General features: G+C 42.1%; 1 protein-coding gene and 1 long non-coding RNA gene across 4 annotated transcripts in view; one reads left to right on the forward strand and one right to left on the reverse strand.

Moving 5' to 3' along the window:
- The window catches only part of LOC138171839 (E3 ubiquitin-protein ligase NEDD4-like), a 507,053-nt gene extending 501,550 nt beyond the window's left edge, over positions 1-5,503 (reverse strand). For 2 of the 3 annotated variants that reach the window (XM_069101446.1, XM_069101443.1), the window contains exon 1: positions 4,725-5,502. In XM_069101446.1, the coding sequence (XP_068957547.1) occupies positions 4,725-4,772 (48 nt within the window). In that variant the 5' untranslated portion in view covers positions 4,773-5,502. Of the gene's footprint in view, positions 1-4,724 lie in introns of all 3 variants that reach the window. The other variant, XM_069101437.1, reaches the window with a different exon arrangement.
- Positions 4,921-10,918, forward strand: LOC138171895 (uncharacterized). Its single transcript, XR_011170997.1, has 3 exons — positions 4,921-4,990; positions 8,064-8,179; positions 9,889-10,918. It is a non-coding gene; the product is annotated as an uncharacterized lncRNA (long non-coding RNA).
- Positions 10,919-11,720: the final 802 nt, after the last annotated feature.

Below are 11,720 nucleotides of genomic sequence, written 5' to 3' on the forward strand. Positions count from 1 at the left end.
TCTTTCAGCATCATAGAAACACCTGACCTCAGCAAGATTAGTTAAAATATGTGTCTCCAAATAGGCTTGTGAGCTCTTTCTAGGCCTGGCCTCATCCTGCTTCCCCTTCTCACCTGCCAACCACACCCAACCCCAAAATAGCCTCCTAAGCCTCAATTTTGTGATATCCTGAGCTCTTTCTACACACAGGGCAGTGGCCCTGGGTTTCTGTGGATTTTAAGAGGCATTTCTTGCTGTTTGCCAAATGAATACTAACTGTTCATTTCAAGGCATGGATGAGGAGAGGGAAAAAAAAAGAAAGAAGTAGGTCACCCCATGGTCAGCCCAAGGTTCACATTTGAGCCCCCATTCATTGTAGCCACCAAAAAAAAAAGATGCCAAATCTAATATTCTGAAATCCATATCCCAGTAAAACCACTGAAATTTTGCCTGATAGATCTATCATTCTCCTCAAATATCTTATTTAGGTTTTTGAAGTCAGTCGGTCAATAAAGAGTCAAAGAATTACAGTTAATATCGTGTTATATTCATGAGAAAAACATGCCCCAAAATGCCAGACTGCCAAAAAATGTCAAGGACTCAAGCCAATTGCAAAAATTGTTCCAAACTGATTCTTTTGAACTAAACTGATCTTTCTAAGTCTTTATTGAATCTCTAACAAAAGTCTAGCCACACCCATTTCCTCCCTGCCAAAATTTATGCTGATGGCATTTTCTAACTCTTTCAAATTGAACAGATTATAATCATGATCAGTTTGAACTAAAACAGAAGTGGACTTACCTAGCATAAATATAAATTGATCCTATCCAACCTACTCTTCCTCAACCCCCCCCCCATGTTATTACCTTTTCTTACTACAATAAGTATAATAAAAACCAAAGCACAGGTCACACTGCCCTCTGACCCACCCTTCCAGCACCTATTTTTACAGGTTCAAGCAAAGCAGTTTTATCACCTGATATTAATGAACTACCCAGTGTATTCATGACAGTAAAAGCCTTCAAGAACCAATCATCTAATCAATAAGCATTTATTAAGAGCCTATTATGTGCCAAGTTCTGGGCTAGGAGTTAGAGACACAAAGACCAAAAAAAAAAAAAAAAAGGAGGGAGGGAGGGAAGGAAGGAAGAAGGCAGGGAGGAATGCAGGGTTACATTAAAACTAATATATAAACATCCAGATTTACTTAAAAGATAAGTTAGAGTTCTGTTTTGCTTAAAAACTTATTTAAAATATAATTAATTTGATTTACAAAATTCATTCGCTCTCAACTTCTTGGGAATAAAACTTTATTTATTCAAATCTATTTTATAAAAAATGAGAAAGTGTTGTATTTAAAATGCCTTTGAAAGCCTGCTACTTTAGAGAAGAGACAGGTATCCATTCATGATCTTTCTACAGTAGTCTTGATCTTCATTATTATACAGCTAACTGAAAGGTATAAAGAATACAATATCTTGTCCTGTTTATTGTTTGTGATGGGGGGAGGGGGAACTGAACTGGTAGAATAAAATGCAGTCTTCAAGATTCTCTAATAATTCCACAAATAGGGATGATGATACATGATTTTTTGATGGATTCAACTACTAAAAAAAACTGTTAAGACTCTCAGTTTACAATATCAAAGAAAGCAAGTGGAAGAAGTGTTCCCACTGTCATGGAAGATGACTTTCACACTTCTGAGCTGTACAATTTAAGAAAGGATTTACATAGATATGGTGAGGTTGGAGGATGACGGAGTGCACTTTCTATTAAGCCCCAGGTCACTACAGAGCCTCCTCAATGCTACTTAAAAAAAAAGATTGGACTAATAATCTGTATTAGAAAAGCCACGTGAATGATTTATGCCCATTACTCAGATTATTAGATGTAGTACATACGTACAGTTGGACCATGCTGTGAATGGACACCGGACTCAGAACAAAATTTCATTAGACACTATTCTTTCAAAAACCATATCTGGTTTTCTTCCAGACTGACTGCAAGGAATCTGGAGAACTAAACTAGCTATAATACCACTACAATTTGCTGTTAATATTTTGCAGAAGCATTCCTTGGCTTTCCAATGGCCAAAGTGTGACAGGATAAAATCTCTCTTCCAAACAAAATGCCAAAGAAATATAGAGTCATCAAAATAGCATTGCTTAGAAAAGGGAAGACTGATGAGATTCATTCTGTTGCTCCATATAAGAACATGTTTAGCAGTAGATGAAAATGTCCACAATGGAAAATAAATTGAATTTCTTCATACTTTGTTGGTCATAGCATGTTAGTAATTTATATATATATACAAAGCCCTAGACTACTTTTATGAAGTAATAAAGATGGATATAGATATATATTATATATATGTATTTATACAATATATAAATATAGATATATGTTCAGCCTTTCTTTTTGCTCTAGTCATAAGTTAAGAACATTATTAACCAACCCAGGAAAAAAAAAAGGTGGTAAGACAATCTCTCAAGAGCACACTGGATCCTAGATATCAACAAAGCATATTAGCACATAAAAAAACCACAGTTATGTGAAATCTACTCATCTACTGCCCTCCTGAAAGCAAAGCATGACCTAAAATAAACCACTCCACACATTACTGAAGTATTTTTAAAAGTATCTTTTCACACAATTTTTTCCAACAATCATGTTATGTTAATAACCTTAATGAGACAGAAGTGCAGCTGACTCTCAGCCACAATACCTCAGCCAAGCCCCAGCCTCTTTGTTTGGTAATGTCTTTATCTTACCAGCCCTGGAGGCTCTCTGTCTTCTTTCTACTGATATTAATAAATAAGGAGGAAGAAGAATAAAAGAAAGACCGCCTGGGAGGAAGGAGTGCCAGGCCCAAATTTTCTGGAATTCCATAGCTTCATCCAATAACAATACTATGCAATTAATTCCACAAAAGGTGAAATGATTTTAAACACAGTATTCCATCACACAAATACATGGATTTCTGCATTATAATTAGATAAAGGAAACCACAGGTGTTTCCTAAACCATCCTTAAGAATTAAGTGCAACCCATCCGAACTAAGAATTACCAGATAGATTCATATACCCTACATATTTTGCATACAGGTTCATATGCCCATACACACTTCCCCAGTCTACTCACACACACACACATATATATATATATATATATATATATACGTAGGGTGCCAACAGTAGGTGGGTAACAGATGCCTACATCTCTGTGAGAGAAGCCATAATTGTGGGCATGTCCCGGATAATAGACTCTCTCGGAACCCCACCCCCACACCCGAAGAATGAAAGGAGAAAGAGGAAAGAAAGAGGAACCAAGAAAGCCTGAATTTCCAGGCATCAACTTTTCATGAAATGCACAACCGACTAGGGGAGGAAATCCCTCCCTGCTGAGTAATGCTTCATGGAGTGTAAATTCACCTCTCCAGAGAAACAAACCTGAACACGCAAACACAGCCAGATGGGGAAACCGCTCCTACCTGCTCCATACAGCTCCTCTGTCACTCCGGCTCCCAGGGCGATATTCCTCCCACTCCCCTTTTTGGCAGGGAAATACACCAATAAGAACCGAGCATCCAGCTTGCTAAGAGGGTTGAGCTGTGATTTACCAGGCGTGTTGGGAAGCGGGTGGGGGTGGGGGTGGGGGTGAGGGGAGGTTTCCTAAGGATAAAAACAATGCCTTTTTCACTAAATAAACATTGCTGGCCTTGTGGATTTGTATGTGTGTTTTATTAATAACAAGAATCCAATGGCCGTCCTTCATTCTCAATCCATCCACCTCTGAGATCTTAGACTGGATCCTTAGGAAGGAAAATGGCTGGGCGGCAGCCACCCATCCAAGTTTCCTAAAAGCACCTGCAGTCGTCCTCACTCCCACCCTCACACATAGGCGCTCATACATGCCAGTATGGGTGGTCCAAGCAAGCTGTGTGTCACAAGTCTGTATTCATGTGCACACAGCCAAAGCTCCTCACCCATCCTCGGGGCTCAGTCTCTCACACACGTCCGTAGAACGGTTCTAAAACAGGTGACATCCGTTGGAAAGTTCTCTGAAGAAGTCAGTTCCATCTCCTTGCCCGACCCCGGAGCACCCAGCGCCTGCCACTGGCCCCCGAGCCGGCGTGCCACTTGATAATGAAGTCTGAGGCGAGAGGGGAAGTGGAGAGCCCCGAGTTCCCTTTCTCCCCTATGCCCCGAGGCTTCCTACCGGAGAGGGAGGCAGGAGGAAGGCGCTTTGCTTCTCCCCAGCACAAAGGAGTTCGGGGCCCGGCGCCGGGTTCGGGGCTTATTTATTTACAAACAAAGGGCGCTCGGGGCGGGAGAAAGGCAGCAGCCAGGACTGAGGGCAGCGGGCAGGAAGAGGACAGAGGCACCCAGGAGGGCTGCGTCCCGCTCCAGGAAATCCGCGCGGCAGGCTGGCCCGAGGGGCCCCGGTGCTGCTACCCGGCACTCCGGGACCCTTCCTTACCCGCAGCCACTGCGCCCCTAAGTCCTAGGCACACATGCTCCGACATCAGCGCTCCTCTAGCCCCTTTATACAGGAGCCTGCGAGCAGGAAACAAGCTCCCAGACTCCCACACTCTAACGTGACCCTCCGAGGATTCAACCCTCCCGCGTACGCGAAACTCCCTTGCTCCCCCGGGAAGTGGGAGAGTGGGGGTGGGGCGAGGGTGACAGATGGACTCAGGGCAAGCACACGCACTCACGAGTGGTATGGGGGAGTAAATCACTTACTTCATCTTCGGAAAGTCCATAGACTGGCTCCCCCAGCCCGGTCGCCATGGAGCCTGGGGGCAAGAGCACCCCAACTCTCGGGGTAGATGGGGACGAGGCGGTTGCAACCCTCTCCTGTGTCTGGAATGCGAAGGCGAACCCCAGCGGCTGCTAGAGCTACTCTTTGGACTTCACTCTTCTTCCTGGCCGCCCCGGGGATGCGATCTAGCCCCTTGGGGAAGTTGTAGCCCGAGGGATACGAGCGCAGTTATGTCAACGCACAGCAGGTAAGGGAGGTCCCTCCGTCGGATCTGACCTCCTCCCCACTCCAGCCGGGGCCGCTTCCTTCCCGAGGCGGCTGTGGAAGCCGGAAGGCTGCGGGGGGGCGAAAATGCGGACTGGAGAAGAGACAAGAAGGGAAAGGAAGACTAGAGAGGGGAGGGATGTGAATAGCTCTCAAGCCAGTCCCTAGGCTCTTTCCTCCTGCGGCTGCTCTCGCCGGCTCTCCCAAGAGAGCCCGGGCTCCAGGGCTGCTGTCCCTCCTTCCTGCTGCTAGAGCTGCCCAACTCCGGAGGGAGCGCTGGCCCGGCACGCACACGCGGGGTGGCTTGCCTCCCCGCGGCTTTTCCGGCTGGGCTGCTGCTGCTGCTGCTACTTGGCTTTCTCTCTTCCTCCTCCTCTTCCTCTTTCTTCCTCCCTTCCTTCCTTCCCTTCTCCGCCCCCCTCTCTAGCTGGCTCTCAGTTCACATTAACCTGGCTCACATCCTCCCCACCACAACCCCCTTCCTCCCCTTCCTCCCCTTCCCTCTCTGTTCTCTCCTCCTCTCCCCCCCTCCCCCTCCTCCTCCCACTTCCACCCGAGGCCAGTGAAGGGACCCTCCCTCCCTCTCGCTCTCTCCTCCCAGTCTCACCGGGGCGGGAAGAAGAGCCCACCAAGCCAATCACAGGCTTCAGCCTTTGGGGGAGGATAGGCGGTCAGGCTAGGTTGGTTTGGTTCGCCCCCCACCCCCATTCCCCTGGCTTGAGTGCAATCATGTTACCCTAGGGGATGGAGTGTTGGAATGAGTCTGAAGGGGCGTGGACATGTGGGGCTTCCTTTTGGGAACTAACCTATACTCTGGGGCTCCCCTGTGCTGGGGGTGGGTGGGTGAGGGGTAAAGGAGCTGGATAGACCTTTGAGGTTGCAGGATGAAAGGATTTCCTTCCAAGAGAACAATAAGATGTCCGCCTCCTTGGCCTGTTGCTTTTTGTTTGTTTGTTTCATTTACGATCTTGGGTTTGGGTTAATTTTGTTAAAAATCGGCTTTCTTTTCCCCTTTAAATGATTCTTGGCAGCCCCGGTAAATACGGACTTGGCTACATTGTCAGCTTTGCTGGAACGGATCTTTCCCCAGCCCCCAGCCAGGGAGAGGCTGCCCCGGTGTGGCCAACAATTGCCAGTGCCACTGTCAGCCCCAGTGAAGTGAAAGGCTGGGGGCCCAAAGCTACACACTCACTTAAGAACAGACACTTGGGTGCTCCACATCCCAAGAAAATCATCTCTCAAACCTCAACGTTAAATACCAAATCTTAACTCCAGGTTTTCCGTTTGCATGAAAATGGTTAAGACGTTCTTTACTAATATGGGGCTCTCTCACAGCACACCTACTAAAAGAAAGAACTTGGACTGCAGCCTAGCAAAGCAATTCATTTAATTCTTAGGAATTTATAAAAAGTCAAGGAACAATATAAGACTTTGATGAGTAACTTAAAACAAATATGGTGCATGAATTTTTCAGGTGTCCTTTTCTTCTCAAAAAGGCGTTCTTTGTGACACTAAATACTGATATAGATAAAATTAATAACATAAATAATATAAATAAAAAATAATAAAATAAATATTAATAAAATTATTAATAATTAATAATGTCCCTAACCTTTGGAAAGTGAACAAAATGGTGCCTTCTGAGGTATTAACATACTAAACTTCAGATTCCTGATACCTATTATGATTCTGATACCAAGAGACTAGCTATGCTGAAATAGTTATTAAAAAAAAGTTTTTGGGGGGGGCTAGGTGGTACAGTGAACCGGCCCTGCAGTCAGGAAGACTGGGTTCCGATCCAGCCTCAGAGAGTTAACACACACAAAAAAATATAGCCATGTAACCTTGGGCAAGTCACTTAACCCCAATTGCCCGTCAAAAAGCAAAAAAAAAAAAGTTTTTAAAGAAGTTCAGAGAACCCTCTCTTGCACTACAATCTAAGAAATAATGAGAGAAATTCAGAAAATCTTTGAAAGACTTATATGAAGTGATTCAGTGAAGAAAGAATCACCACAAGAACAGTATACACAATAACCACATTAATGCAAATCAAAACACCAGTTGTTTAGGAGAGGATACCTAGTTTCTGGGAGGAAATTTAGTGAGAATGGAAGAACCACATTGCTGTCTCTATGATAACCTCAAAGAATACTTTCCCCAATCATTCATTAAAATAGGGCCACATCTTTTTCAAGAAAAAAAGTATGGATGTCTTAAACCGTGTGAGTGGTGATTCAAATGTGGGCCCTCTTGTATCTATCTCACTTTTATGATTGTTTCCCAAAACACTAATTGATATAGAATATCATGTCTTTTGGACAGTCCCATGAAATGAATATCATTCACTCAGAGAATTGGGAAACACATAAGCAACTGATTTTTAAATGGCTAGAGAATGTGCCCCCCCCCCCCCAACGGAGCTGTTTTAGAATCCTTTAACTGGATGATTTAAAAGAGAATCCTGAAAAACAGTTTAAGTTACATTCCTAGCATTCCTTCTTCACTTAAAGATTGCAAAGATCAACTGATCTTTTGTTTCGTGACTATCTGGACATGGAACAGAATAGAACTTGGAAAATAAACAGACTTCGTTTATCATGAAAGCAGTAGAAAAGATACATTGTAGGCTTCAAGAATATCAAGCAGGTGAATAGTCTGCATTTTCCTTAAAGAATTTTTTCTAGAAATATTCAAAATATACTTCCTGCTTATTATTTCTTTTCTTTAAAAGTGATTCCAATCTAAGAGAACCCTAAGTCAATGGGTGTTATGCAATCATATAGCTACAATCTCCAAGTTCAGCCTCTAGCTTCTCCAGATCATAGAATCATAGATTATGAGCTAAAAGCAGCTTTATAGGCTATGGAATCCAATCCCCTCATTTTATAGGGTAGTTAAATGACACATCCAGGGTTACACTAGAAATATGTGAAAATATGGATCAGGATTTGAACTCAGGTTCAACTGACTCTAAATAATGTCTTGTTCACTATGTTCTGTTTTCTCTCCTACAACTAAATCATCTATTTCATGTGACCATGCATCTCATTTTGAAGTATTTTCCAGGATAGAAATTCTGTAATCCCCATAGGTGTCCACCTGTCACCCAACTCTGACCTGTAGTTCCAGGTAGCATACAGAGGAGCCATACCCTGGGAAACTGTCTCAGCAGGTGGGTTAAACCTGGAGGGTAACCAGCAAGGGGCGAATATCTGCTCCAACTATTCGGTGACTTGCTCAGCAGAATGGGCAAATGACAATAATTTGTTCCAGTGGCCATGAAGGCAGCAGAAAAAGAAGCTGGGGAGTGCTTAGAGCTTGGTTAATTATGGAAAATGTTAAGTTCATCTACCACATCCCAGGCCATTGCCGGGTGTCTTGACTTTTGTCTTGCCACTGGACTTTGATGACTCTGGAAGAGAGAGTGAGGCTGAGGATTTTGTGCAACCCTGCCTCACTTAAATCCAATTTACACACAAGTCAAAATGTCACCTGTGGTCACTGGTCCTTTTCAAAAACGAAGGATGAACAGCAACATTCCATCGTTTAATACCTGATTGTCAAAAACACTTTGTAGGAATATAAAACTCTTCATTACCCATTTCTTTTTGTTCTGACCTCAACAGAAACAAAGAATAGTTATTCACTATCATAGAACTTGTAGAGATATGCAATAGTATTTAGTATGATGATAACATTTTTCAGAGAAGGAAATAGGACCTTAGAAGGTAAATCATGTGCCTAAGTTTACAAAGTCGTTAAAGGAGGGAATAAAACTCATTCTCCTGATTCCTGGTTATACATTTATATCATATATCCATATTATGCACAAAATCCCAAGACTATGCCTTTTATTTTATGGATGAAAAAACTGAGGTCCAGGAAAGTTAAATAATTTGCCTAAGGTCACACAGATAATTACAGAGCTGAGATTTGAACATAAATCTTTTGACTCCAAATCCAGCAAACATTCCACTACACTAGACCCCTTCATCAAAAATTTTCTAATGGTCTTTGAGAATTTCTGTGACTGAAAAATTCATCAATTCATAGCCCACTGCTAAAAACTGAACTATGCAAGTCCTTGGACAAGAGCACTTCAGTCTACCACAAAACCTGTATTTGAAACCTTAGTAACTTGATAAAGGGGCAGAATAGTATAGGGGATAGAGACCTGGACTCAAAGTTAAGACCTAGGTTGAAAGGCCTGCCTCCCATACATATTGGTTAAGTGACTCTTGTAAAGTTACTTAGGAGAGCTAGGTGGTTCAGTGGATAGAGTGCTGGGCCTGGAGTCAGGAAGACCTGACTTCAAGTCCAGTCTTAGATACTTACTAGCTGAGTGACCCTGGTTAAATCATTTAACCCCGTTTACTTCAGTTTCCTCATCCGCAGAATGAGCTGGAGAAGGAAATGGTAAACCACTCCAGTATCTTTGCCCAGAAAATCCCATATGGGGTCACAAAGAATAAGACACAACTCAAAAATGACTGGACAGCAACAAAAAGTTACTTAAACTCTTCAGTGTCCACAGGTAATTCTTTTTTTTTTCAGAGAGGGGAGGGCAGGGCAATTGGGGTTAAATGACTTGTCCAAGGTCACATGGCTAGTAAGTGTTAAGTGTCTGAGACCTGATTTGAACTCAGGTCCTCCTGACTCCAGGGCCTGTACACCTAGCTTCCCCACAGGTAACTTTTTATGGTGGAAGTTCTTATTCTTGATCAATAAGCTTGTCATTTAAAAACTATTTTGATTATTTTGTTTAAATAAAATTGTCTTCCTTTGTAAATCTATGTATTTTATTGTATGCATGTAATAATAATGGAATTTAAAGATCCCCTGTATTGACTTGGTTTTTGGATTGATTGTATTAAAATCCAGAACTTGTGAATCCCACTTGTGGGATGGACTTGTTGACAGTGAAAAGAGAGGGCTGAACTGGGAGGAGCTGGTGACGTGAATTCAGAGAGACACAAGCAAAGAGAGAGACAGAAGAATTTCTTTGGAAGCAGCATCGTGGAGGCAGAAATGAAGAGGATTGCTGAGGGCCAGTTTGAACTGCCCAGGACTTTGAGAGCTGCCACCCAGAGCTGCCAAGGACTGAGGAGACATGGCTGTTATGCTGGTACTTTGTCTGTCTGTTTTGATGTTGTTCTTCCAGATTCATCCACTGGTGAAGGACAATCCTGTTGTGGCAGAGATCCTGGAACCTTGCTGTTGGTTCAGAGCTCCTGAGATTGTTCTGCAGACAGAGAGTGAATTCTGTCCACTGGTGAAGACCAATGCTGTTGTTGCAGAGGTCCTAGAATGTTGCTGTTGGTTCAGAAACCATGAAGAAGGATTTTCTTGTTGTATGTCTACAGAAATCCTGGAAGAGGGTTTTGCTAATGTTTTCAGGGGTCCTAGGACTTTTCTGCAGACAGAGAATGAATTAATGAGGACACTGGCAATGTATCTTGTTGCCTTACTAAGCTTTGTCTCCCCAGGAACAAAGATTGCTGAGAACTTGTCTCAGGTCAAGATGAAGAAAAGACCTCTCTTTGGGTATTAAATGCTGTGCTTAAGCTTGTTGTAACTCTTGGGGTAGATGGCCTATTCAGTTGTAATCCAAGGGTGGGAAACTTTTGACTTTTTTGTGCTCTGTGATTGACCAAATGAATGTACATTACTTATGATTGGAAACTAATCTCCATTTGAGAAGAGGGGTTTTGTGGTTGACTAAATGAATGTACTGCCTAGGGGTGGAGTCGTATTTAGAAGAGGGACTTTGTGATTGATTAAATGGATGTAATGTCCAGGGGTGGAGTAGTACTTGATTGAATTACACTTGGTGAATGCTGTATTTTGAATTATGCTATATTGTGATTTTCTCTGTTCTTAATTTGTCACTGAATAAAATGGAGAGCAGCTATGCTGGCATTTTGAACCTTGGGAAGTTGCCTTTGCTTGGCATTACAATGCACTTTAAAACTATTTTGAGGAGAGGTTCATGTGTTTCACCACATTGCCAAAAAAAGGGGAAAGAGAATCTATCATATTAAAAAAAAGGTTAACAAATCTTGAACTATGCAAATTGCCCAGAATATGACCTGCATTCTTGAAATTAGTTCCCCCACCTACCAATACTCTGTACCAAAGAAGTCCCAGGCTCAGTCCCATCTAATTTGGTAAGCATTGCCAGAACAGACATTGCACTGGTCCAGGCTCTTTTCATTGAATTGAATGCATATTTGAATTCATTTCTTTATGGTGGATTATAAAGTATTCAGGAGTTTCTTCACCTTTTTGATGTCACAAATTCTTTTGGCAGTCTGGTGAAAACTATGAACTCCTCAAGAATGAATGTGTTTAAATGCATAAAATACATAGAGTTACAAAAGAAATCAATTATGCTGACATACAGTTATAAAAATTTAAAAAAAAAACAAATTCCAAGAATCCAGGTTAAGAGCCTAAAGAATTTTAGAAAAACTTTAAAATACATATATCAATTGATTCAGTGAAAAAAGAGCAACCATGAGAACAATATACACAATGGCCACATTAATACAAATAAAAACAATGTTAAAATGCAACTGGATTAAGATTAAAAGCAATGACTATTAGGATGCCAGATGCTGAAACACTTTCCAATATCTAGTAAATCATAATATACATTGTAGGTGCTTAATAAATGTTGAAGTAAATACCATAATAGTCCTTTTGATAAATAA

This window comes from Petaurus breviceps, unplaced genomic scaffold (genome assembly GCF_028583685.1).
Source record: "Petaurus breviceps papuanus isolate PSGF00001 unplaced genomic scaffold, PetGlider_PUasm1.0 128, whole genome shotgun sequence".
NCBI classification, from domain to species: domain Eukaryota; kingdom Metazoa; phylum Chordata; class Mammalia; order Diprotodontia; family Petauridae; genus Petaurus; species Petaurus breviceps.